The 27,905-nt window shown below is 54.1% G+C and overlaps 1 protein-coding gene and 1 long non-coding RNA gene across 2 annotated transcripts; both read right to left on the bottom strand.

The window, feature by feature from the left end:
- Positions 1-99: 99 nt before the first annotated feature.
- On the bottom strand, positions 100-26,195 carry TTC38 (tetratricopeptide repeat domain 38). Its single transcript, XM_054469460.2, has 14 exons — positions 25,674-26,195; positions 25,158-25,235; positions 21,694-21,775; positions 20,038-20,209; positions 18,689-18,862; positions 15,622-15,697; positions 12,571-12,690; positions 10,259-10,318; positions 9,037-9,075; positions 7,146-7,227; positions 5,699-5,864; positions 4,725-4,884; positions 4,387-4,460; positions 100-1,313 (listed from the first exon to the last, which is right to left on the bottom strand). The coding sequence occupies exons 1-14, from the start codon at positions 25,704-25,706 to the stop codon at positions 1,220-1,222; spliced, it is 1,410 nt and encodes a 469-aa protein (XP_054325435.1). The 5' UTR covers positions 25,707-26,195; the 3' UTR covers positions 100-1,219.
- Positions 10,325-12,564, bottom strand: LOC134739250 (uncharacterized). Its single transcript, XR_010125862.1, has 3 exons — positions 11,846-12,564; positions 11,129-11,159; positions 10,325-10,932 (listed from the first exon to the last, which is right to left on the bottom strand). It is a non-coding gene; the product is annotated as an uncharacterized LOC134739250 (long non-coding RNA).
- Positions 26,196-27,905: the final 1,710 nt, after the last annotated feature.

Below are 27,905 nucleotides of genomic sequence, written 5' to 3'. Positions count from 1 at the left end.
TGAGCCACTGCGCCTGACCTGTCCCACCTACCTTAAGTTCAAGGAGAAGCCATCTCCCCAGGACCCAGCCCCGGGCCTGCACCATAGATGCTCAAAGACTTGGAGGAACTTATTAATTCATTTTAATCACAGAAATTTGCCTGGGCTTGAGCAAACTGTGGGGACTCAATAGATTTGGAGGCCTCCTCTCCCTTCTAGGAGGCCTGCCTGCTTCCTGCCCTGATGAATCCCTAATTTCAGTACAAACTGAGGAACTTGAAAAACATCTGTGCACTGGGACCGCCCTTACAGGAAGGCTGAAAGCAGCACAGCTGAGTCAGCGGCACATTCAGGAGGCGTTCAGTGGGGAAGCAGGAGACAGAGGCGGCACTCACAGGACCCGCTCCAGGCTTGTCACAGCCACACATCACAGCACTTTGGGTTTTGCCACAACAGAGCAGCTCTGAGCTCAATCCTTGCACCTCAGAAGTGCATTTATGATTAAAATCATGCTCAACATGAAGCCCTGTTATGATGTGCAGTTTAAAAAGAGAAACGGGTCCAAATCAGCACCAACAGAGCCCCCCAGGGGGCTCCAAGACTTGCCCCAGAGACAGCAGAACCCCATGTGCGCGTTGATCTGTAAGGAGGGTGGTGGATGCAGCAGCAGGGGACTGAGTCCAAAGGCAGCAGGTGGGGGCCTCTCGTAGTCTGACCCTGGGCTGGCCAGTCCCCTACCCCGGTACCCTCCCCTGAAAAATGGGACAGCAACACAATGAGACGACAGAGCCTGTCTAGAATATAAAGAAAAGAATGAAAAAGTCCATCCCAAGGGCAGCCTGGTGGGGACGGGGACAGGCAGTGGGGGGAGGCTGCCTCTGGAAGACCTGTCCCAGCAGAATCAGCCCCCACCTCTGCCCTGCCTTCCAACCTTTGAACCACCAGGCAGTAGACACATTCCCCTGGGAAACAGAATTTGCAAGGCAGGTGGAAAGAGCAGCACTCACACTGGCTGTGACTGCTGAAAAATGCTCATTGGCCCTTCTCGAGGACTGAAAGGAGATTCAGAATCACATTTAAAATTAACCCATGATCCACTTCGTGTAATACTGAAGATCACCCTCCAACGGCCCTAACAAACAGGCTCTGGCCGTCTCCTGACCCTAACCTGGTGGAGCAGCTGACTGGACGCAGTGAGGCCACCACTGAGGTTCTGCAGGGTGGAGGCGGCCAGGCTGGCTCACTGCAGGAGGTGGACGGTAGCCGCCTTGCGGATGAGCCGCTCGGTCAGGGGCGAGTTGGGCTTCAAGGCATCACGCTCCATCAGAAGGCTCCTGCGGAAACAGACACAGAGGTCCTGTTACAGAACCTTCTAGACGGATGTGGGGCCTGGTGGTCCCTTGGTCCCAAGGCAGAACACAGGCAGGCTAGACTGCGGCACTGAGGGAACAGCAAGGGCCAAGGCCCAGGGGCAGGAGGCCTGGCCTCAGTTTGGGGAGAGGTGAGGATGGGAGGGCACAGACCTCCAGTGCAGGAAGCCACACCCAAGATGGGGCACAACAGGTGCCAGTGGGGAAAACCCAGGTTTGAAGAGAGAAGACCCAGGTACGGTTTGAGATAAAGACCCTGCTGTGGACTGAATGTCTGTGTCCAGGCTAAATGTATGTGTTGAAGCCCAAATGCCCAAGGTGATGGTGTTAGGAACAGGGCCTCTTGGAGGTGATTAAGTCATGAGGGTGGGGCCCTTGTGAATGGGATTAGTGCCCTTATAAGAAGAGACAGGTGTGGTGGCTCACCCCTGTAATCCCTGCACTATGGGAGGATAAGGCAGGAAGATTCCTTGAGCCCAGGATCACACCACTGCATTCCAACCTGGGTGACCGAGTGAGACCTTGCCTCTAAAAATATAAAAAAATTTAAAAAGAAAGAAGAGACATGAAAGAACTAGCACTCAAAGGAAAGGTCATGTGAGGACACAGCAAGAAAGAGGCTGTCCAGAAGCCAGGAAGAGAGGCCTCTGCAGAAATTGAACCCAGCCAGGCCTTGTTCCTGGCCATTCCAGGCTCCAGAACCGTGAGACAGTGCATGCCTACTGTGCAAGCCGCCCAGTCTGTGGCACTTTTTTTATTTTTTGAGATAGAATCTCCCTCGGTCACTCAGGCTGGAGTGCAATGACGCGATCTCGGCTCACTGCATCTTCCACCTCCCAGGTTCAAGCGATTCTCCTGCCTCAGGCTCCCGACTAGCCGGGATTACAGGTACCCACCACCACGCTCGGCTAATTTTTTGTATTTTTAGTAGAGGCAGAGTTTCACCACATTAGCCAGGCTGGTCTTGAACTCCTGACCTCAGGTGATCCACCCGCCTTTGCCTCCTAAAGTGTTGGGATTACAGGCGTGAGCCACCGTGCCCGGCCTGTCTGTGGCACTTTTAAAATAACAACCCAAACTGACTAAGACAGCCCCCAAACACCTGACAGCAGTGGTTCTGGAGGGCGTGGGTGGTGTGAAGGGGCTGGGGCCGGGCACTTATTGTGGGGGCACCATGGCTGGGGGTGGAAGGTTTCCCACCTTGGGGGCTGGTAAGCTGTGCTGATGGCCCCATGGATGCTGCCTGGTAGCAGGACAGGACTTGGAGAGAAGGCACCCCCCATGCCTCCTACTGTGGTCGGCTCCCTGTGCAGCCTGCTCTCCCCCTGCCCTCCCCGACTGGGCCCCGCAGAAGGCCACATCAGCACCGCCGCACTGCCCCACAGATGTCACCCCAGCTCCACCCTCAGCCCTCCTGTCCACACAGCCACTTTCCCCACCGCTGCTGCCAGAGGCACCAACTCCCACCCACACCACAGCCTGAGCTCCCCAGGGGGCTTGACCACTAAAGAAACATGCATGGTTTTGTCTACGGCCATGGAAGGGCAAAGCGGGGAGCATGCGTCCAAGACATTTTACAGTTCTAGGCGGTTCCAGTGCTGCCAGCCAGACCTGTTTCATGAGTACCACAGAACCTGTACAGCTCAGTTTGGGTAACCCTGCCTGGAGGGAGCTGCGCTGGTGCACCTGCGCCTAAATCACTGGGCTTGTCACCAGCCAAGGGCCTCCTGTGGCCCCGGGCTGCCACCTGCTCTCACAGCACACCTTCCCCACCAGGCACCCCATGACTCCTCTATTCTTCCTTTCACTTATGTCTGAGGGTCGCGGGGGACCTGGGCAAGGAGAGGTGTCAAACTCGCCGCTCAGGCATACGGGCTCCGCAGCTGCTGCCAAGAGCTCACAGCCTGAGTGGAGGGAGGCAAGTTGGGCCATGGAAGCACCAAAGCTGCTGGCAATGGTGGGGGCTCTTTGGAGTTCCCCCAGCACTCTCATCTGCCAGCTATGCCACCCTCCTGACACTCACTTGCCAGCCACGCCACCCTCCTAACACTCACCCTCCAGCCACGCCACCCTCCTAACACACTCACCCTACAGCCATGCCACCCTCCTAACACACTCACCCTACAGCCATGCCACACTCCTAACACTCACCCTCCAGCCACGCCACACTCCTAACACTCAACCGCCAGTCACGCCGCCCTCCTAACACCCTCCAGCTACGCCACCCTCCTAACACCCTCCAGCCACGCTGCCCTAACACACTCACCCTCCAGCCACACCACCCTAACACTCACCCTCCAGCCACACCACCCTCCTAACACCCTCCAGCCAAGTCACCCTCCTGACACACTCACTCTCCAGCCATGCCACCCTCCTGACACACCCTCCAGCCATGCCACCCTCCTAACACTCACCCTCCAGCCACGCCACCCTCCTAACACTCACCCTCCAGCCCCACCACCCTCCTACCAGCCCCATGCCTGGCCTGGCTAAACCCACTGTGCTTTCGGGTCTGCCCTCAGCTGCTGCTCCCTCAGTGCGAGTTTATGTGTCTGTGGGACTGATGGCTCCCTGTCGCTCCCCTGACTACAGATGGGCTCCTGGTAGCCAGTGACTAGTGTGCCTGCTCACTGCTCCCTCTCGGTACCCAGCACAGGCAGGCAGGTGAAATGAGCTGAGGTCTAACTGAGCATTAGGTGTCAGCCAGGTGCAAAAGGAGAAAGGGTGTTCCAAGCGTGCAAACGCCCAGGAGCCTGAAAGAGCAGGACGTATTTACCTGAAAGAGCAGGTAGCTTAGCATGGCTAAAAGGGAGTGGGCTGGGGAGGGTGGGAGGTTGGGCCTGGGGTAGGGCTGGCTCCACTTGGTCAAATTGAGCCTGCTAACAAAGGAGAACCAAATTCCCCACAGCCTCGCGACCTCACAGCCTCAGGAGCAGGAGCATCTCGGGCCAAGGGTGGTGGGGCTTCCAGGCACTCCTGAGGTCTGCAGGGAGAGCCGGTGAAAGTCGGGAGTGCTGGGCAGGGGCCAGGAGCTCACCGGGCCACGTTCTTATGGACGCTGGAGGTGCAGTTTAAGGCCGCGTGAATCAGCAGCTGGTTGAAGACGTCTCTCTGAAATGTCAATCGGGCATGTGAGGCTCCTGTACCTCAGGATGGGGGAGGCGAGTCCCCGCCCACCGCGGGCTGCCTGCTTTCCAGGGAGACAGTGGTGTTGATGCCACACCCTCAATGACGAACTTACAGGGCGGGAGCGTGAGAGACACGTTCACATTCACATTGTTGGCACCAACACCACGGGAGAAACTTGGGGGCTGCACGGCGCCCAGACTCCCTGGCCCAGGCCCTAGGCGCCCCAGCTGGCGGCCATTGGCTTACCTGGGCATTGCTCCCACCGAGCTGGACGATCCGGTAGCGGATGGGCAGGAGCAGCTCCAGGACGCGGTCAGGGTTCCCGTCCTCAGCCTCCACCAGGGCCTGGCACAGGGGCAGCCCCACGTCTCGGGCCAGGAGGTGCTGGCAGTTCTCCCCTGGGGATCTGCGAACCCAAGACAGTGCCCTCAGCTGCCTGCCCATCACAGAACATCCAGGAAGGGCAGGGCCATTTCTTCCTCAGCGAGGTGTCCCTGGCCCAGTGCCTGATACATGCCACACTGATGAGGTGAGGTGACAGGCGGGGCAGCCCATCGAGGGGACAGGACAGGGCACTGAGCTCAGACCTGGGTTGGAGTTCGCCCATTTCCAGCTACCTGGTCCCCCACCTTCCAGCCTCAGTTTGCTCATCTGTAAAGCAGGCATAACAGTGCCAATCTAACAGAACTGTCAGGATTGATGACAACACAGGCAAAGGCCTGGCACTGCAAGTCAAGGCAATCATCACCCCCAGAAGGGAATGGGCAGGGCAGCCCAGGTCCTCCAAGTCAGCCCTCACCAGCTCTTGCCAAGCACCATCCCTGATTTAGATGGGGAAACTGAGGTTCAGAGCACAGAAGCACCTCGTCCAGGACCTCCGGGCCTGTAAGCAGCAGGTATCTCTGGTTTCAGGGCTTCACTGTGTCCTCTCCACGGGAGGCAGCCCTATGACCCTGAGGATCTAAACCCGCCCTGGGGATGGAGGCAGCTCTGTGTCTTGGGGCAACCAGTTGTACAGCTGTGGGTGCACACACCTCAGGGGTCTGCACCAGGGGACGCACATCTATAGGGGTGCACACCTGGGAGCTGCCTCCATGGGCATCCCCCCTGCTGCACTCACAGGCGGGGCAGGCACTGAACAGGTCTCGGCATGGCCCTAGCACCCCCTCACCCTCTCAGCAGGGCGAGGACCCCCACCCCGAGAAGGTCCCTGTGCATACTCGCTGGCATCCCGCAGGGTGGTCAGCAGCTCCTGTGTGGTCTGGGGGTCGTGTGCACCCAGGGATGCCATCAGGAAGTGTGCGTCATTGAACAGCAGGGTGTGGTCTCGGCTGTGCTTCCGGGTCACAGGCAGGACATCCTGCCACCGCTGGCCCACAGACACTCCTGAGGACGTGGGGAGGAGACCCACGGCCTGGAGTGAGGCTCTGGGGCGTGTCCTGTGCAAAGGCCTCCCTCACAGCGCCTCCCTTGGAGGCGTTGATGACCCTGTCCCAGGTGAGAGGCCGGGGAGGTGGGCAGGGCCACGGGCAGCGTCTGGCCTTGTGCTTAGGCCTCTGTTAGGACTGTTTAGTTATAGAGGCCATAGACACGTAAGTAGGAAGCACATTTTAAAAAGTGTCAAAGGTTATTAAACAAAGCCTCTGGCCGCTTTGACAAACCCCAGGCCTCTTGGATCCCCCGGCCTTCCCACACAACCCTTGGCTTCCCCATGGATCCCCCGACCTCCCTAAGGATCCCCCAGCCTCCCCACTTTTCTCTGGGTCTCCAGCCTCAGCCTGCCCTTCCCACAGGTGGGCTCCCTGGCTCCTGCGCCCCTCAGCCTGCTGTTGCCCCATCTGACCACATCAAGCCTGCCCTCCAGCCCCTTGTCCTGCAGCAGGCTGCTGGCTTCTATGTCCCGGTAGCTTTGGATGGTCTGCTTTCTCTGAGAGTAACTCTTTCCCTTGTCTCTGCCCAGCAAGCCCCACATATGCTTCTGTAGCTCACGTTTCACCTCCATTAGGAAGCCTTCTGAATCTCTAGAAACAGCCTGTCATGCCCGCCCTCAGGTCCCTGAATTGCTCAGCCCAGGCCTGCAGCCCTCATTGTACTGCTGACCCAGGGCCCAGCCCAGGCCTCTGTGGTTCCAGGATGACTCTGCTGAGCCTGAGGCAAGGGGAGAACCATCTGGCACCCCAGTGGTTGGCTAGAGCCCTCAAGAGCCCCCAGAGCTGCGGTTGGTCCCTCCAGGCTACCTGCAGAGCATGACAAGGTTGAGAAACCTGTCTACAATCCCAGGGAGTTGAGAAACTCTCTCATGTTTTAGGAAAGGAGGTGGCATCAAGACAGGTGGCCAGGTGCTACCAGTGCCCCGAAGGCTTGGCAGGCAGGCCGGCCATGGGAACAGCACAGCAGGTGCCGCCCTGGGTGCAGAGCTGGAGACGTCCACATCGAGGAGCGGTGGGAACTGGAAGAAAGAGCAGTGCGGCCTGGGCACCCCCTCCAGCTTTGGGCCAGCTGGGAGGCAGCTGCAGAACGGTACCCAAGGCAGTGGCCAGGCCTGCAGAGGGGTCTGGAGTGGCTCACCCACGAGCTCTTGCCCAGCCCTGGGCCTAGACCACAGCACCCTCTCCTCATGATGTGGGAGGAAGAGGCAGAAGCCAGTGGGGCTGCGGGGATGGCTACCTTCCATCTGCAGGCGGTAGAGCATGGAGCAGCTGTCCACCACGTCCAGCATTGCACCGTTGGCCTGCAGGCTGGGAAGGATCTGGAAGACAGGGCGGCCAAGGCGGGCTCAGCGGGCGGGCCAGATGAGGGGGCTGCAGGCACAGCCAGGGTCAGCCTGTCCAGGCGGGGTGGGCCCTGCATAAAGCAAGCCCTCTGCCACTGTCCCCATCACCTCAACTGACAGGCCCGTCACCCTTGCCTGGGGTGTAGACTGCTCCAAGCACTAGAGGGGTCACCAGGCGGACCTGAAGAAAGAGCCCACTGCATTGCATACCCAGGGCCCGGGCCAGGCCCAAAGAACCTGCCACCTCCCAGCCCTGGGCCTCAGACCACACTGGTGGGAGGGCTGTCTGCCCCATCACGTTTCTAGACTCAGCTTTGCTGAGAGGCCACCTCCAGCTCATGGTGTATGTCACCCTTCATTTCTTTCTTTCTTTTTTTTTTTTTTTTTGAGATGGAGTCTCCCTCTGTCGCCCAGGCTGGAGTACAAATGGCACAATCTTGGCTAACTGCAACCTCCACCTCCTGGGTTCAAGCAATTCTCCTGCCTCAGCCTCCTAAGTAGCTGGGATTACAGGCGCCCACCACCACACGCAGCTAGTTTTTGTATTTTTAGTAGAGACGGGATTTCACCATGTTGGCCAGGCTGGTATCGAACTCCTGACCTCCGGTGATCTACCTGTCTCAGCATCCCAAAGTGCTGGGATTACATGTGTGAGCCACCACGCCGGGCCCACCCTTCATTTCTTACTACAGCTTCCTGACCGTGTAGAAAGGATTACTTCAAGGGAAATTTACTGTGTGTTTTTCTCTGATGTTTAGATCCCCATATCACAAGCATTTCTGTGGTCCCAGGCTTTTCTGATGAAGCCATCGCTGGGGTCCTTGGGAGCTGTGAGTCAGGCTTCAGGCTTTTTTTTCCCCCCTCTCAAAAGAATGCCTGGGCCCGGGGAGGAGGAATGGGGAGTTAGTGTTTAATGGGTATAGGGTTTCAGTTTGGGTAAATGAAGAATGTTCTGAAAATGGAGGGTGGTGATGGTTGCACAATGTGAATGCACTTAATGCCACAGAGCTATACACTTTTTTTTTTTTTTTTTTTTTTGAGACAAGGTCTCGCTCTGTCACCCAGGCTGGAGTGCAGTAGCGTGATCTCAGCTCACTGTAACCTCTGCCTCCTGGGTTCAAGCAATTCTCGTGCCTCAGCGTCCCGAGTAGCTGGGATTACAGGTGCCCACCACCACGCCTAGCTAATTTTTTTGTATTTTTAGTAGAGACAGGGTTTCGCCATGTTGGTCAGGCTGGTCTTGAACTCCTGACCTCAAATGATCCACCCGCCTCGGACTCCCAAATTACTGGGATTACAGGTGTGAGCCACCACACCCGGCCTTGTACACGTAATTTTATGTTATTTTTATTTTATCACAGCAAAGAAAAAAAATTCCAGCCAATCGCACCATTGCACTCCAGCCTGGGCAACAAGAGCAAAACTCTGTCTCAAAAAAAAAAAAAAAAAAAAAAAAAATTCCTATGGGTAGACCAGTTGTCTTACCAAAGAAAAGTGATCTGAAAGGGCTGGAGGAGAGTCTACAATTGCAGAGGCGAGGCCCTTAGATGTGTATATCTGTCAGCACCCTCGGGGTGAGCAGAGCCAACCACTGTCCCCATCATAGACAGGGTTACAACATTGCTCTTGGCAAAATTAACCCCATGAGGCCTTACACAAGAAATGTGTTCTTGCTCCAGCTGTTTTTCTGGCTGGGACAATCCTGATAAACTCAAAAATCTGGTCTCTTTGAGACTCAAAGGCAAAATGCTGCAACAAACCAAACACGGTGTGAATGCAACTTACGTGGGTATCGTAGATGGTCAGTGCGGCCTCATATTCGCCCTGGAAGAATAAAGTTCTCCTTATTAAACTCGGGAGAAGGCAAAGTGTAATGCTGGGACATGAACTGAGAACAGCCAGGCCAAAGCCCCCTGAGCACATGGTCTCCGGCCTCCACCTCCTCTCAGAGGGGGACGGACGGTGTCCTGGTAGCATTAGGGATGGGAGAAGGTGAACCCGCTTCCAACCGGGCCTTTGGTTCCCCAGTGTAGAAAGGACAGCAGCACCTGTGCCACCACTACGGAAGAAACAGTTGCTGTGGAAGCATTCTCTGTCCTAGTTGAAAGTTAATATAGGTATTGCTCATACTAACTGCTGCAAGCTTTTTAGCCTTTTTTTTTTTTTTTTTTTGAGATGGGGTCTCACTCTGTCACCCAGGCTGGAGTACAGTGACACAATCTCGGCTCACTGTAACCTCCGCATCCCAGGTTCAAGCGATTCTCATGCCTCAGCCTCAGGACTACAGGGAGGCGCCACCATGCCCGGCTAATTTTTGTATTTTTAGTAGAGATGGGGTTTTACCATGTTGCCCAGGCTGCTCTCAAACTCTTGACCTCAAGTGATTTGCCTGCCTTGGCCTCTCAAAGTGCTGGGATTACAGGCATGAGCCACTGTGCCCAGCCGCTTTTTTCTTTTCTGCATGTTTCCTCTCCTGTATATTCAGCTGGGTTCCGTGCTGTCTTCCAGACACTGTATCATCACATTCTCATGTCATGACAGGGCCCTCATGTTCTCAGCATTTCTCACTTTATGGACACTCAGGGAGCTGCTAGCTTTTGTGCATGATAAGGAGCACTGCAAGTGACAGTCTTGAACATGGAACCCTGTGGCGGAATCACTGGGGTCAAGGGTGTCCCAAGCAGCTGCCCCATAGCCTGGCTCCTGTTGGAAGATCTCATGGCCCAGGCAGGTACACCCTGCGGGGTTGGGGCTTGGCTCTCCACTCCAGCCACAGGCACTCGCTCTGACTGGTATCTACAAGTTATATACCACAGATGCGATTTCCAGGCCTCCACAGTGAAAAACATCCCTAAAAAGGTTGAAGCCTGGAATGCTCTTTGGAAATGTTAATGCTCCATTGCATCAGGGCTCCAATGGATGTGAATACATAGCAAAAGCTAGAAAAATCTTTCTCCCTCTAGACATCTTTACAGGATAAGACAGTGCAAACAGATGGTCACCTTACCTTCTCAATCAGATATAAAGCCCAGTGCCAATAGTTATGACAAGCCAACATATCAGAGTCCTGGAGAAAAAAAAAACGAGAATTTATGAAAAGTCTGAAGGCCTATGGGAAAAAAACAAATGTTGTTTTGTGCTAATGCAGAAACCATCATTTTTTTTTTTTTTTTTTTGAGACTGAGTCTGGCTCTGTTGCTCAGGCTGGAGTGTAGTGACATGATCTTGGCTCACTGCAACCTCTGCCTCCTGGGTTCAAGCGATTCTCCTGCCTCAGTCTCCTGAGTAGCTGGGATTACAAGTGTGCACCACCACACCCGGCTAATTTTTGTATCTTTGGTAGAGACAGGGTTTCACCATGTTGGCCAGGGTGGTCTCGAACTTCTGACCTCAGGTGATCCGCCCGCCTCAGCCTCCCAAAGTGCTGGGATTACAGGCGTGAGCCACCGCGCCCAGCCACAGAAACCATCATCTTTGAGTGCAGGAAACAATATTCTGCACTAGGTGTCTCCAGGCCACATAATCTTCTTCCACTCCAAAGGGCGGTGAAGAAATTATGCTGCATTTACCAGGAGGAAACTGAGGCTAGGGGAGGTTCCCAACCTACTCGCCTGAGCTGGGGAGCAGCAGCCCCAGGACCGGTGCAGAGGAAGTTACTTCAGCAACTCCAGCTTTGCCTTCCTCACATGTGAAGTTGAGAAAAGGATTAACAGAGCCACTCCACAGGGAGGTGCGAGGCCCATGGATGCCCAAACAGCTCAGGGCACTTGGATAAAACTGCAAGGATCAGCCGGGCACGGTGGCTCATGCCTGTAATCCCAGTACTTTGGGAGGCTGAGGCAGAAAGATCAATTGAGCCCAAGAGTCCAAGACCCACCTGGGCAACATAGGGAAGAGACGCTGTCTCTCTAAAAAAAAAAAAAAATTTTAAATTAGCCAGGTGTGGTGGCACGCGCCAGTAGTCCCAGCTATTTGGGAGGCCGAGGTGGAAGGATCACTTGAGCCCAGGAGGTCGACGCTGTGGTGAGCCCTGATTGTGCCATTGCACTCCAGCTTGGGTGACAGAGAGAGCTTGTCTCAAAAAAAAAAAAAAAACGAAAACAAAAACAAAAACCTGCAGAGATCAACAGGCCCAGGGCCACACTCCAACAGGTGCTGGAAAACCCCGAGAGCCAGGGCAGTGGGTGGTATGTGGGTGGCTACCTTAGGCTGCCCTCAGCATGAAGCAGTGTTAAAGTAGGACCTGTGCTGGGCTCAGAGCTGTGGCCCCTGCTAGGGTATTTCCAAGCTCGGGAGACGGGACTCATGATCCTCAAGTGACAGTGCCCAGCACTCAGAAACCTCAAACAAACCTCACCGTCCCTGAGAAGGGAACCTGACAGCTGCCCCCTTGACAGAGCCGAATCTGGAGGCCCGAGGATCCTCCACAGCGCGGCTCAGACTGCACGGCCCCTGCTTGGGAGCCAAGTGCACACCCTTCCCTGATTTCTTGCTGATCCCAAGTACAAAGCAGGTATTCAGTAAACGCTGAGTGAGCGACCCTGTGTCCCTGTCCCAGGGGAGGCCCCATCTCCCTTGAGCCCAATAGGCTTACCTGATGCAGCCCCATCTGTCCAGAGGGCCCACCTCCACCATGGTGCTAGCCTTTCCTTCTCTGAGGCCTCTGCAGGTGTTTCCGCCTCTGCCTGGACACCATCTTACCTCCCCTGGAAACAGGGACTGACAAGGCCTCCTGCACAGCCCATGTCCGCCTTGTACCTGGGCTCTAGGACAACAAAGTATGCAGCTCTCCTCTCCCTCACAGGCCACTATAGGCCTTGGAGGCCTTGCTCAAGCTGGTGACGGGCTGGGATGCCCTCCATCTTCCCTCTCTGTGTGGCATACACCTGCTTATCCTTCAGTAGCCAACTCAGAGGTTGCCTCCTCCAGGATGCCTTCCCTAGCCACTGTCCCCCCAAGCCCAGTTGAGTTTAATGCCTCCTCTGGGTTTCCACATCCCACAGAGGGTCCCTGTCATGGTATAGCTCATGCGCTTCTAAGAGGCTGCTCGCTCCTCTTGACCAGGTCCTGTGAGGGCAGAGAAGTCTGGGCTGGACCCTCAGTGGAGTCCCTAGGGTAAGGTATGGGCCTGGGGTGGGGACCGGAATCTTGACTGCATTCTGCTCAGCAGCCAAACACCTGAGGCAGGTGCAGGAGGAGGAGGAGAGGGAACCCTGAGAATTAAGCCACGCCCTGTAACTCTTGTCCATAAAGCCTTGGCCTGACTCAAGGGGACGCGCTGCATTTCCCAGGGAGATGACCCATTGACAAGCATCATACCTTCCAGAGGGTCTCTGAGTGCTGCATGAATTCCAACCCATCCTTGATCTCCGCTTTCATCTCGTGGATGTGAGCGACGGTGTGCACCGACCATGCGTCTGTCGGGTTAATAGATAAAGCCTACGCAGGGTGCGGGGAAGAGGATTCCAGATAAAGCAGATCAGTCAGGCTGCTGGGGCAGGCGATGACAGGTCTCTAAGGGGCAAGAGGGGCCTGGGCTGAACGGGGTGGAGCAAGTGGGGGGACGGGACTCTGACTCAAAACACTGACAATTAGCACCACTTCCCGCCTGCCCGGGCACACCAGCTCATGGGTCTCACTGCCCGGTTCACAGATGAGGAAGCTGAGTCTTAGGGAGGCTACGCGACTTCACCCAGCTGGACAGCAGCAGGATCTTTCCAAAGCCAGGGCTCAGACCCAAGCCCACAGCATTCTGCGTACAGCTGAGGCACTTGCAAAACACACCCGCCCTCTCTGGGCCTCAGTTGCTGCCTGGAAGGCCACGGATGCTGCCTTCCTCTTAGAGAAGTGGTTACTGCCCATGTGAATGTGGTGTGAACTGTCAAGTCCTCCAGTGGCTGTGGCTGCCTCTTCCCACTACCATATATGTGAGGACACGTGGCTTTCTGGGTGCAGAAACAGCTGGCTCTGAGGTTATCATGACAACATGACAACAGCTGCTCCCATGACCTGTGAGCTCGACAGCAACCAGAGAGGCAGGCAGGACTCATGGAATGATCCTCCCCTCCTAGCTGTTTCTTTCTTCTATTTATGTGTTCAGCTCATGTTTGCTAAGCATCTACTCAGCCCCAGGCAGAGCTTAGAAAATGGAGCAGTAAACTGAGGCTCACAGAAGTCCCATTGCCTGGCCTGTGCCCAGGTCTCCCATGCCAAATCATGAGTTCCCACCAGCCCCACTGTCTCAGTCTCCCCACGCCTTTCATAGGGGTCCAGAAGCCCCAAGCTCTTCTGTCCTGGCCCAGCACCTGCTGCGAGGCTTTTGGCAGGAGGTCAGCCCCAGCAAGCCCTGCCTCTCTGCTCACCACTCAGCTTTCGTGGGCCCAGCCCACTCCATGTGGGAACAGAGGGAAAGAAAGTGTGTCTGAAGGGGACCGTGGGCACCCCTGGGGCAGCGTCTCTGAGTACAGGACACTTGGGCACAGTCTAAGCAGGATGGGCACGGGGCCCTGAGATGGGACCCTGCTAAGCATGCTGCTTTCATGCATGGCGGGAGTGAAGGGTGGTGGCTGTCACCAGCTCTGATGGGCTGACTGGCTTCCTCCCTCTCTTGGAGCCCTCCCATGGCTCCCTGGGAAGGAGTCCAAACTGCATTCCCAGGCTACAAGGCCCAGCAGAATCCAGTCCTCACCTGCCCCTCTACAGCTCTGCTCCTGGCACCCTGGCTTGCCGCTTCCTCCCTAAGCCTCCACCCATTGAGCCACTTGGATGGAGCTCCAGGTCCCCAAGCTCTGTGGCTGTGCCTGTGCCTGCTGCCTGCCTGCTCCTGCCCTGGCTCCCTACCCTCATGGGCCTGGGGCTGCAGTCACAGCACCCATGAGTTACCACCCCTGGCCCCATCACAGCCCACTTTTCCTGCCCAGTAGTTGTCTGTGGGGTGCTGGTGTTGAAGACAAAGAGTTGGCGCCTGCAAGACAAGGGACAGGAGGCGAAAGGGGAGCAACGGAGCAGGGAGGGGACCCTGTCCACCACTTCTTGTTCCTTGCAAGGCGTGGGCTTCCATGTATTTTTGGCCACCCTCGGTTGGGGGGGACTTGCCATATCTGGTTTGCCACAGCTACCCTTGTCCAGAGCTTCTCCAACTGTCCCAGGAGCTCTCAGGTGCCCAGATGGATGCCACCCACAGGAGGGCCCAGCTGCCATGGTCTCCAAGGGACTTTCCCACAGCTGACCCCTGGATGGTGCTGTCTGGTCACCCAGGCCATGGAACCAAGACTGTCAGAAAGCCACTCGGGTCCCCCACCTGCCCTGACTCAGAGTTAAAGCAAAGAGCACATCACTCAAGCCTCAAGTCTCGGACTCTCTAATCAGAGCAGTCTTCAGAGAGCGCAGGGACCCTTGGGCCCCAATGCTGTCTCCCGGAGAGGGTGCTGCAGGCCGACTAGGGCAATTACTGGGGGAAGAACCCCAGCCAGGATGTTGGGAGGCGGGGCCTGGAGCAGGCAGCTGAAAGGACAGCTGTTGCCCGGTGGCCTGGGTGGAATCTGGCTCTGCCATCTCTGAGCCATGTGGCCTTAGGCAGGCTCTAGCCTTGGCCTCTGAGCCTTGGGCCCCTCATCTGGGCAATAAGGAGTTGAACATCACGTGGGCAGAGCTGTGTGGATGCAGCAGACACACATAAAGTGCTGCACAGAGCCGGGCACAGGAGCAGCTGTCACTCCCTTGTGCATGGCAGCCCCTCCATGGGCCTCAGTTTCCACTCCTGCAAGAAGAGGAGTAGAGGAGAGGGACCCCCAGAGCGTGAGACCACCCGTGCCCCATGCCTTACAGCTGCAGCCTGCCACCCAGCCCTGGGCCCAGGTACGCATGGGCACCCAGCAATTATCATGACTGGCGATCATCACTCAGCTCCCTGAACCTCTGGTGCCGTGGGTGATGCTTAGAAATGCGAAGTTCAGGAAGGAAGAGCCAACGCTTATTTACACTTCTCCTCCTACAAAGTCCTGTCCCAGCAGGGCAGTGTGGGCTCCGAAGCCAGGCAGAGCTGGTGGGAGCCCAGACCTGCCACTCTGTGCAACCCTAAGTGAGCGGGCTGACCACAGGCTCCCTGTACCCCATCAACCTCATCTGTAGACGTGGATCCAGTGTTAGCCAAGGAACGTGGCTCTGGGGACTTTGGGGGGCCACAGGTGAATGACAGCCCCTGGTGGGTCGCAGCTGCTCACACTAACATAAGCTCCCCAATCTCTCTGAGGAAGTGAGACCAGGGATGGGGTTCACCGGGGTCACACATGAATGGTGCCCCTCATATGCCCTGGTCCACCCAACAGCTACTCCCTGAGGGGTCAGGCACCTTAGGAAGGACCCACTTACCTCTTTGGCGAGTTTTTCTGCCTGGTCGTAGAAGTTGGTTTCCATCAAGCCAAAAGAGTAGATGCCTTTCACATAGCTAAAAACAGAAAAAATAATCTCAGAATACAAAATGATGGATGGGTAGCAGGTTGAACTGCGTCCCCCCAAAGATACTCTGAGGTCTTCACTGCCAGCACTGGGAATGTGACCTTTTTTGGAAATAGGGTCTTTGCAGAGGTAATCAAGTTTAGAGGGGGTCATACGGGATTAGGGTGGGCCCTAACACAATGACTGGTGTCCTTACAAGAGGGCCGTGTGAAGACACAGATGCCGAGGGAAGGCGGCAGGTAAAGACCAAGGCAGAGTGACACAGCTGCGAGCCAAGGGACTTCAAGGAACTCTGGGCACCACCAGAAATTGGAAGAGGCAGGAAGGACCCACCCCTGAGGCTTTGAGGGCACTGGCCCTGATGACACCTTAGATGGGACTTTTGGTCCTCAAAGCTGTGAGTACCTGTCTGCTGCTCCAAACCACCCAGTTTGCAGCCCTTCGCTACAGCAACCGCAGGAGACTGACACAACCTCCAACTCCATGCCAAGCTCTGTGCTTGTCAGCAATTCCGTGCTTCCCACTGGTGAGGGGCAAGGTGAACATTACATCCGCACAATCATCCCCAAGCCCAGCATGGAGAGCGGCCCTGCTCCTCAATTAGCATCCCACCTTCTAAGAATCAACACGGGTCTCCACTGAGAGTAACAAGGGTCCTCCCTTTCCTGTCTGCAGGGTGACATCCACCCAGGGGCACCTCCCTGGGAAGCCTCCGTGACCTGTGGGCTGTCAACAGCTCCTCCTTGACTTCTGCAGTGCTGTACACAGTCCCCTGCCTGGCCTGGAATGCACTCAGTGGATGGCCGGGTCCTCCCCAGACCCGGAGCTCCCACAGGCTGGGACCTGTCTGTCCAACTCAGCCTCAGCCCAGGCCCAGCCCAGGATGGGCTGGAAGACACTGCTGAATAATTGCACACTTCCAATCTCTCTCTCTCTCTCTTTTTTTTTTTTTTTTTTTGAGACAGAGTCTCGCTCTGTTGCCCAGGCTGGAGTGCAGTGGCACAATCTCAGCTCACTGCAACCTCCGCCTCCTGAATTCAAGCAATTCTCCTTCCTCAGCGTCCTGAGTAGCTGGGATTACAGGCACCTGCCACCACACCCAGCTAATTTTGGTATTTTTAGTAGAGACGGGGTTTCACCATGTTGGCCAGGCTGGCCTCAAACTCCTGACCTCAGGTGATCCACCCGCCTCGGCCTCCCAAAGTGCTGGGATTACAGGCGTGAGCCACTGCGCCCAGCCCACACTTCCAATCTCATCTGCAACTGCGCACCCACATATCTAGGGTGGTCACACATGAAACAGGTTTCTTTCCTGTGGTTTCTTGGGGTTAAGTGAAAACAAAATAGGGCAATAGGGCTTCTGTTTGAGACTAAGATGTTAGCTTCATTACTTTGCAAGAAGACTGATTCTAGCTTTTGCTATTCATTGAAGCAATGTTCTTAAGCACTGGCTTCCAGAGTTATCTTTAAAATGTATGTGTGTGTGTGTATATATGTATTGTTTACTGGGGTCATTTAATCCTCAACACTTAAGCTATTTATTGTATGCTTGCTGTGTGTCAGGTACTATTAGGTTCTCATGACGGTTAATTTTTTATGTGTCAATTTGGCTGGCCCATGGTGCCCAGTTGTTTGGTGAAACACCAGTCTAGATGTTGCTGTAAAAGTATTTTATATATATATATATATTTATATATATATATATATATTCTTTTCGATACAGAGTCTTGCTCTGCTGCTCAGGCTGAGTGCAGTGGCATGATCGCCAGCTCACTGCAGCCTCAAACTCCTGGGCTCAAGGGAACCTCCCGCCACAGCCTCCTGAGTAGCCGGAACGACAGGCACATGCCACCATGCCTGGCTAACTTTTTAAATTTATTTTTTCTTTTTGTAGAGACAGAGTCTTGCCATGTTGACCAAGCTTATCTCGAACTCCTGGGCTCAAGCAATCCTACCGCCTCAGCTTCCCAAACAGCTGGGATTACAGGCATAAGCCACTGTGCCCAGTCTTGTGAAGATGTGATTTGAGCAAAGCAGATTACCCTCCATGTGGGTGGGCCTCATCCAATTAGTTAAAGGCCTTAAGAGAAAGACGGAGGCCCCTAGAAGAAGAAATTCTGCCTGCAGACTGCCTCCAGATGTAAGACTAATGCTGACTCCTGCAGCAATTTCCAGCTTGCTGCCCTGTCCTACAGATTTTGAACTTGCCAGCCCTCACACTCACATGAGCCAATTCCTTAAAATAAATCTCCATCTCTCTCTCTGTCTCAGAGCTCTCTGGGCTTCTCTGGAGAGTGCTGACTAAATAATACAGCTTATTAACCTGTCTGAACCTCACAACTATTCTGTAATGAAGCTGCAGTGAAGTCAATCCTGTGTGGTGGTCACTGGGGCTGTTCATGCACATTCCGGGCCTTCTTCTCTTCCCAAGCACACGGTAAAACTGTACTTCCTGGTCTCTTGTGGGTGGGTGAGGTCATGTGATCAGTTCTGGCCGATGACTTGGGAGTGGCAGGATATCCCTTTCATTCTAAACCTTTAATTGCCATTGTAAGCCCCCCAAGGAAAGCTTGCTTTTCCCTCTTAGTGACAGGTGTGTCCAGAGGGCAGTTGCTTCATCAGCTGGGATCCCAGATGGAGACAAGGACATGGTGGCAGAGCCCTCAGCCCTCCTAAGGTAGCCACATAGTATGAGTGAAAAATAAACCTTTGCTGTAATAAGCTTTGGGGAAGAAGAACCAGGGGATGTTTGTTACTGCAGCAAAAACAATCCCATGCTGACTAATACATAATGGTACTACCTCATTCACAGGTGGAATGAAAATCAAGTGAAGAAAATGAGGCCTTTGAACTTTAAGGAACTAGAAGAATAGCAACGGTGGTCCCATTATTTTTAGGACAGGGCCAAGAGAGTCACCATATTTTTAGGGCAGAAGAGAGTTAAGAAACAGAAATAATGGGATTTCCAGCTGGCACATACCTGCTTAGGGGGATGTCAGGTGTCCAGAAGGGGTAAATTCGAGCAACAGAATCTCGCATCTGTTCCTGATAGCCCAGGTAAAAATAAGCATCATGGGAAAATTTCAGGGCCAACATGTCTGTCGGGTGGTCCTGGAGAATCTGTTCCCATAGTTCACAGGCTTTCGGAAAGTTCCTGGAAACCGAGAAAGATTTCTCACCAACGCTGAACACATAGTCCACCCACACAGGGAACGTAAGAGGCATTGTTTCTCACCAGTGTCATGGTCTACATGGATGTGTTTTTTTAAAAATCAGTTTCTGACCGGGCGCGGTGGCTTATGCCTGTAATCCCAGCACTTTGGGAGACCAAGGCAGGTGGATCACGAGGTCAGGAGTTCAAGACCAGCCTGGCCAAGATGGTGAAACCCCGTCTCTACTAAAAATACAAAAATGAACAGGGTGTGGTGATATGTGCCTGTAATCCCAGCTACCCGCGAGGCTGAGGCAGGAGAATCGCTTGAACCCGTGAGGTGGAGGCAGTGAGCCGAGATTGCACCACTGCATTCCAGCCTGGGCGACAAGAGCAAAACTCTAAATAAATAAATTTAAAAAAATCAGTTTCTATGTTAGGTTATGAATCAGAAAACAAACTGAAAACCCAGTGGGAACTTTTACTCTTTAGTTCAATTAAAAAAAAAAAAACTAGTTTAACAAATTGCCAAAGATAATCCCAGTGGAGACCGTGAGACAGCCACAGGAAGTCTCTGAGGTGGAACCCACACCTGGGCTGACTTACCAGGAAGACCACGCCGCACCTCCCCAGTCTCAGGGTTCGGAATCCCTGAGCCCCTGCACAATTGGCTAAGGTCGCCTAACTCTGCAGGGCATCTCGCCTGCCTGAGCAGACATGGGGGCTGTCCTGGAGAATGAGGGAACCAGCGTGGGAACAACGGGGGGATGATGTGAAAGTCAGTGCGAGAGCAAGGAACTTATGGGTGAAGATTTGATTTGATTGTTTATTTCTCACTAGAAGAAGCATGTTTTCTTCTCTCTTCCCTAACCTAGTAATTTCTGTAGTGTGACCCTATTATTTTTGTAAGGAAAATAATATACAATTTACTTAATGAAACAAAGTAAGTTACTTTGGACACTAAGTTGGGAATCTTCACCAACTGCTTCCTCACTCAGCACTCCACCAAGGATAGGGAAGCAGACAGGATGCGATTTTCCGTCAGAGAATCTCAGGAGGCAGGGAGAGAAGCATTCTCCCAACCCGCCCCCCTCCCAAGGGCATAGGGATAGGGATACTCTGCCACTCCCCCAGCTCAGCCTCAGGGTGCCAGCTCCCAGCCCAGGGAGGCCCCTCACCCCTTGGCAAAGGTCTCTACTGCAGACACATGCAGCTGCTCCCGCCTTGTCAGTGGCTGGGTTCTTGAAATCTCCATCATTGTCTTCACAGCCAGGTCCAGCTCTTTGTCCAGCTTCACGGAGCTTCCAGTTCCAATCAGCACAAGGCCAGTAGAGATGGCGTGGCCCATCGCTGGTGGGAGGTTAGAGAATGGTTCAGATGGTCCAGCTCAGCCCATTCCAGCCCAGACTCCACATGTCACAGAGATACCCCACGTCCCAGGAGGGGCCAGCCAGGCAGCAGTAGGCTGGGCACTGTGGCCCTGCCAACTGTCTGGAACTCAGCCTCGGCGCTTGTCAAGCATGGAGCGAACGGCAAGCCTAAAGGCACCCTTGAACATTTTTCTAGTGAGGGCATTCTGCTGAGTGCCAGTGTCTAAAGCACCTTCCCCCTTCAATGGATGAGCCACTTAGCGGCTGCCTGCAGGCTCATCAGCTGACACTATTGCCACAGCCAGCACACGGCTCCCGGGAGGCATCAGTGGATGCTGCTCACGAGGGGCTGGACCAAGGAGGCCCCAGAGCACAGAAGTCATGATCCCATCTGTGCTGCTCACACATGCTAGAAGTTAGGGTGGGGGTGTGTGCCTTGTGGCCCTCGCAGCAGCCTTGCTGGCAAGGAGTGCAGGCCCCCAGGCCCCACTCTGGGAGAGCCAGGGTGTCCACTGGCATTTGGAACTTGGTCACTGGCTCAGGCCTGGGACCCAGGACCCAACCATAGTGCTAGGACCACCCATGTGGCCCCTGGAAAACAGCTGGTGATTCCGATGGTTGAGCCCAGCCCAGCCCAGCTGATGATTCAGGTGGTCGAAGCCCCCTGATCAGGGCTCAAGGTCTGCTCAGAGAGTCCGAGCCCATCCCTGGCTCCTGGCTCCCCATGACTGGGTTTGGCTCCCCCGTTCTCCCCTAGTTATTTCCTTGTTTGTCTTCTCCAGGGCAGCACAAGTGCCCTGCCTTAAGTCTGACTAGGCTGCAGCAGGGGGACAAGGGGGTCCCTGCCACCCTGACAAGAGCCCTGTCCCCTCATCAGACCTTCTCCCAGGCCCAGAACCTTGCCACGCCCTGGGACCACCCACCTGCAATGCACTGTGCTGGCTTCCCCGTGCCTGCTGTACACATGGCTTGCCTGGATGCCGGCCTCTGTCACCCATCGGTAACCACCTCACCCTGGCCACTCTGGATGAGGCCTCACTGGTCCCAACGGAGGCTACAGCAGCCACCTCTCATGTTCCAGGGGTCTGGGCCTTGGATTCAGGAAGCTTTATCTAATCCCAGGTGTCAACCACCAGCTGGGTGGCTTTAAGTACAGTCTTACTCTTGCCAACCCTCAGTTTCCTCATCTGAGAAATGAGATCAGCATCTTCATTCCCGAATTGATAGTAATTAGAGAAAAGATGAGAAAATTGCCTTCTATTAGAACCTGGCATCTTTATGGGAGTGACTGTTTTTCCAAACACAAAGGCAGCTGTCATCTTCTCTCCCTCTGTGCAAATGCCACCCTGGTTGCTGCCACCCAACCTGCCTTCCCCATCCCAACTCTGTCCCTGTGATAAAGGAAAGAGAGAGGGGCTGGATGTGTGAAGCGGGGCTCTTCCACCCAGGGAAGGTGTTACTCACCGAAGGTCGGATCTGCTGCTTTGAGCTTTGACAGGCAGCCCTCGATGCCACCGAGACTCTTGTCATTGGTCCATTTTACATACTGAAATGGGAAAAGCAAAACAAGTCCTCATGGAGCCCTTGGATCATTCTAACAAAGGTGGCTCTAAATCCAGGTTTACACTTTGGGAGGCCGAGGCGGGCAGAACATCTGAGGTCAGGAGTTCGAGACCAGCCTGACCAACATGGTAAAACCCCATCTCTACTAAAAATAGAAAAATTAGTGGGGCATGGTGGTGCATGCCTGTAGTCCCAGCCACTTTGTAGGCAGAGGCAGGAGAATCACTTGAACCCGGGGGCTGAGGTTGCAATGAGCCAAGATTGCGCCACTGCACTCCAGCCTGGGTGGCAGAGAGAGACTGTCTCAAAAAACAAAAAATAAAAATAAATCCAGATTTGTTTTTCTTTGTAGAACACTGACTATTTTCTGGACTCTAACCCAAAGAAGGCATAACCTGGCTGATAACTTTCTTCATATGAAGAAATGAAATACACATCACCCGAGGTACACTTTCTAGGGCCAGGGATGCTGCATTTCCAAAAAAGAAAAATAAAAAAGCAGGTTCTGGCCGGGCGCAATGGCTCATGCCTGTAATCCCAGCACTTTGGAAGACTGAGGCAGGTGGATTACTTGAGAGCGGTAGTTTGAGACCAGCCTGGCCAACATGGCGAAACTCTGTCTCTACAAATAATACAAAAATTAGTCAGGCGTGGTGGCACGTGTCTGTAGTCCCAGCAACTTGGGCGGCTGAGACTTGGGCGGCTGAGGCAGGAGAATCGCCTGAACCTGGGAGGTAGAGGTTGCAGTGAGCTGAGATCGTGCCACTGCACCCCAGCCTGGGTGACAGAGAAAAGAAAAGGAAAAAAAAAAAAAAAAAGGCCAGGCGTGGTGGCTCACGCCTGTAATCCCAGCACTTTGGGAGGCCGAGGTGGGCGGATCATGAGGTCAGGAGATCGAGACCATCCTGGCTAACACGGTGAAACCCCGTCTCTACTAAAGATACAAAAAATCAGCCGGGTGTGGTGGTGGGCGCCTGTAATCCCAGCTACTCGGGAGGCTGAGGCAGGAGAATGGCGTGAACCCAGGCACCACTGCACTCCAGCCTGGGCAACAGAGTGAGACTCCGTCTCAAAAAAGAAGAAAAGAAAGAAAGAAAAGGCAGGTTCCTCCTGACCGGTGACCTGCTACACATCAGCTTCTTCTGCCCTAAGAGGAGCCTTGAAGTCGGTCACGATAGGAATATTCCTGCTTCTTATTCATTCGTTTTAAAAATATTCACAGAAAACATTCATTTTAGAGAGTTAGAAAGACACAAAAGCTGAAAAATAAAACTTACCCAAATCTCATTTTATCATTTTTTTTTTTTAATTGAGACAGAATCTCGCCCTGTCACCCAGGCTGGAGTGCAATGGCACGATCTTGGCTCACTGCCACCTCTGCCTCCAGGGTTCAAGCAATTCTCCTGCCTTGGTCTCCTTAGTAGCTGGGATTACAGGTGTGCACCACTGCGCCCGGCTAATTTTTTTTTTTTTTTTTTTGAGATGGAGTCTTGCCCTGTCACCTAGGCTGGAAGGCAGTGGCGCTATCTCAGCTCACTGCAACCTCCACCTCCCTGGTTCAGGAATTCCCCTGCCTCAGCCTCCCGAGTAGCTGGGATTACAAGCGCACGCCACCATGCCCAGCTAATTTTTTTGTATTTTTAGTAGAGACGGGGTTTCACCATGTTGGCCAAACTGGTCTCGAACTCCTGACCTCAGATGATCCACCTGCCTCAGCCTCCCAAAGTGCTGGGATTACAGGCGTGAGTCACCACGCCCAGCACATCATCATTTTTAACAATTTGGTGTATTTGTACCTGGTCCTTTACTCAAATGCCTGTTTTAAAAAAAAGTCCTAGACCTATAATCACACATTGGATTTTAAAATATGCCCTTTCAGCTGTCTAACCTACATCTACCCAGAATTAGTACATGTATTTTTTTTTTAAGGCAGGGTTCGCTCTGTTGCCTAGGCTGGAGTACAGTGGCACAATCACAGCTCACTTCAGCCTCAACCGCCCAGGCTCAAGCAATCCTCCTGCCTCAGCCTCCCAAAAAGCTGAGACTATAAGCTACACAAGCATTTTGACAAGATACAGGAGGGTTGGCACAGAGATTTAAAGAATCCAAGTTCTAACAGAGGACAGCACAGAGACACCAACACACGGGACAAAATATACCCAGGCTGGGAGGATGAGCTGCCACTGATTGGGGATGTGGTGTGTAACAAATTGATTACTAGGGGCCGGGCACAGTGGCTCATGCCTGTAATCCCAGCACTTTGAGAGGTCAAGGCAGGGGAATCACAAGGTCAGGAGTTTGTGACCATCCTGACCAACATGGTGAAACCCCGTCTCTACTAAAGATACAAAAAATTAGCCGGGTGTGATCGTGCGTGCCTGTAATCCCAGCTACTTGGGAGGCTGAGGCAGGGCAATCGCTTGAACCCGAGAGGCGGAGTTTGCAGTGAGTCAAGACTATGCCATTGCACTCCAGCCTGGGTGACAGGGCAAGACTCCGTCTCAGACAAAAAACAAATCGAGTACTCTACAGAGGTCAGCGAGATACAGGAAGGGCAAGTGAGCCAGGTCAAACACAAAATAAACAACTCAGATGCCCACAGCAGAGTCCCTCGGCAGGGCAGGCTGGGAACACGAGGGGCACCCATAGCGCAGCTCACAGCATTCCATCAGTCCTCTCTTGTTCTGCCCATAGGCTTCTAAGAACTCCCTGAGTTCTCATGTTACGTGGATGAAGTCAGTATGCAGGAGCCTCACCGCCCATGCCAAGGTCAGCTTTAGTTTTCTATCAGTGTAGTTAGGCCCAGGTTCACCCTGGTTCTGCCTCTAATTCATGGACAACCTTCAAGTCAAGTGGGTTCAACTCTCTGAGCCTCAGTTTCCCCACCTGTCAAAGAAGCTAGTTGGATCTTACTTCTGAGACTTCTCCTAGTTCTAAAACTATAGGACCCTTCATTGGTAGAGAAATGACTGGTAATGTGGCAGAAAGTCTCGGCACAGCCGAGGTGAAGACAGTATACTCACAGATTCATCCCACGACAGGATCCCACGTCCTAAGTAGCCGAGCCCGGCATCAGACCCTCAGCAGGCCACAACGGGAGGCCCGGTGAGGCCAGCACCCTCAAAAAACATCCCCCGGCACCCACCGCTGTCCACCCACCACTCAGAGTCCTGGGGAAGGAGAGCGAGGGCAGAGGCCCTCTCAGGACGCTGTGGGGGGGGCAGAGATATGTCCCCACCCTCCCACGTCCTCCAGTACAAAGTGCACAGATGTGCTGCCATCTATTGCTAAGGTCACGGCGCAATTTAAAAACCCTTCCCCTAGACCTCCACAGAAGGGGCTGCGGCCTCTCTCGGCAGGCACACCTGGGTCAGCGTGGCATCAAACAGCTTGCAGGCTTCGTTGCTCGTGGTGGAGAGCGGGAGCCTCGCATCCTTCCAGGCCTACAGACGGCAAGAATGGAATAGCAGTGCCTTCTTTCCAGGAGCCCTTCAAACTTCAACACACACAAGTCTCCTGGCCCCTCTGACCTCCACCTTCCTCATCTGCAAAATGGGCTCAGGCTCCCAGTCCTGGGCCGGTTCCAAGGAGCCCCTTACCTTTGCGGGCTTCCCTGTGTCCCAAGCAATGCCCAGTGAGCTACGTTTTTTAGGTCTTGGGGTCTCCCGAGTACCCTGACAGGCGCCCCTTATTTCCCTCGGTGGGGACTCCACAAGAAGGGCCTCGGGTCCCTTCCAGGCGTTGCCGCGGATGCGCCAATGCGCCCAGGGCTCACCCCACGCCCCGCGCCCGAGCCATGTCTCCCGTCATTCCGCCAGCACCGGGCCACCCCCAGGACCCGGGGCCCGAGGGGGACCTGGTCGGGGGCAGCCTCCGTGTACCTGGCAGTCGCGCAGAGGCGAGGTTGCGGCCATGTTGCACCGGGTAGGAGTCCACGGGGAGCTCTGGGCACCCGGGCCTTCCGGGGAGGGGGCGGGGCGGGGCGGGGCGGCCGCGCTCTCCCGCTAGCTCACTGGTGGGTTTCGGACAGACTGGCCCTGGTCCAGAATCCGGGCCCGCCCCAAAGGCCCGACCGGACTACTCTGCAACGCGACGGGTCCGCGGGCTCCCCTGCCACTGGGCTGCGGGCATTCGGGCCAGGCTGGAGGGGCGCGTTGGTGTGAGCCCCCAGTGCACTCACCTGCCCCCAAAGCACTGGAGGCTGGGGCGAGAGGGCGGGGGCGCCGGCCTGCGGATGCCCGCACCGCGGTCCAAACCCCTCCCCTCGCCAGGGGCTTCTCCCTGCTGGGGACCCTTCCGGGGAGGCGACTGCTGTCAGGGTCCCTTGGGAGCAGGGAGCCCCGGGACAGCGGTCACTTTCAAGTTTATGTCGTTGCGGTCGGCAGCTACCCGCGTGCGCACGGCGCACACTCACTTGGCGTTCGGGGCCGGCTTCCCTGGGTCGTCCCGCCGCCTCCATCCTCCCTTCTCAAGGATTTGCAGCGGAAAAATCTCTCTGTCCCCTGCAGTAGCGGCTTCTCCCTCTGGACTGACCCGGTCCGGCCTGGCCCGAACTCTGCCATCAGCCACACACCACCCCAGTCCAATGGGCTCCCCTAGTTTAACCTGCCCCCGCCCCAGGGTGCACGAATCAAGGGCGCAGACCAAGTGCAGGGGCAGATCTGGCCTTTATTTAAAATGTTGATATTTTGTTCATCATGGACTTTTTGCATTAGTTTTGATTTTTGAAATATTGCACTGAAGTATTATTTGTTTTATGTGAGAGCTGTAAAGATAAAACTCTTAGAAGAAAACAGAAGTAAATCCTCATGGCCTTGGATTTAGCAATGGATTCTTAGATGTAACAACAAAAGGACAAGCAACAACAACAAAATAGATAAGTTGGACTTCGTCAAAATTAAAAACTTTTCTGCATCAAAGGACACTACTCAGGAAACTGAAAAGATTAACACAATGGGAAAAAATATTTGTAAATCATATATTGGATAAGAGTCTAGAATCCAGAATATATAAAGAATTCTTGGCCGGGCACAGCAGCTCACGCCTGTAATCCCAGCCCTTTGGGAGGCTGAGGCAGGTGGATCACCTGAGGTCAGGAGTTCAAGACCAGCCTGGCCAACATAGTGAAACCTCATCTCTATTAAAAGTACAAAAATAGCCAGGCGTGGTGGCATGCCTGTAATCCCAACTACTTGGGTGGCTGAGGCAGGAGAATCGCTTGAACCCGGGAAGTGGAGGTTGGAGTGAGCCAAGATTGTGCCACTGCACTGCAACCTGTGCAACAGAGCCAGACTCTGTCTCAAAAAAAAAAAAAAAAAAAAAAAGAATTCTTACAACTCAACAGCGAAATGACAAACAGCCCAAATTTAAAGTGGGCAAAGAATTTGAGGTGACAGCTCTCCAAAGAAGACACACCTTTCCCACAGTGTTTTCAAGGTTCATTCATACTGAAGGAAGAGGCAGACACAAAAGGTCACACCTTTATGAGTGCATTACATGCATGTCCGGATAGGCAAACATACAGACAGAAAGAAGACTGGTGGTGACCAGGGACTGAGGGGATAGGGATGATAACTCACCGAAGCCTTGAACTCCTGGCTCCAGCAATCCTCCCACCTCAGCCTCCCATAAATGGTTACTTTTATGTGAACTTTACCTCAATAAAAGAGAATTTGTCTTGATTATTAAGTTTTTGGTGCCCCTCCACCCTTAAATTTTGCACTTGAGCTGGGTACTAATATGGACTAATACAGTAAATTGGTACCATTAGAGTGGGGTGTTGCCAAAAATATACCTGAAAATGTGGAAGCAACTTTGGAACTGAGTAACAGGCAGAGGTTGGAACAGTTTGGAGGGCTCAGAAGAAGACAGGAATATGTGGGAAATTTTGGAACTTTCTAGAGACTTGTTGAATGGCTTTGCCCAAAATGCTGATAGTGATATGGACAATAAGGTCCAGGCTGAGGTGGTCTCAGATGGAGATGAGGAGCTGGAGCAAAGGTGACTCTTGTTATGTTTTAGCAAAGAGACTGACAGCATTTTGCCCCTTCCCTAGAGATTTGTGGGACTTTGAACTTGAGAGAGATGATTTAGGGTATCTGGCGGAAGAAATT

Source organism: Pongo pygmaeus, chromosome 23 (assembly GCF_028885625.2).
Source record: "Pongo pygmaeus isolate AG05252 chromosome 23, NHGRI_mPonPyg2-v2.0_pri, whole genome shotgun sequence".
In the NCBI taxonomy this organism is placed as follows: domain Eukaryota; kingdom Metazoa; phylum Chordata; class Mammalia; order Primates; family Hominidae; genus Pongo; species Pongo pygmaeus.
The sequence above is the reverse complement of the archived record's forward strand: the minus strand, read 5'-3'. Positions and strand labels throughout refer to the sequence as shown.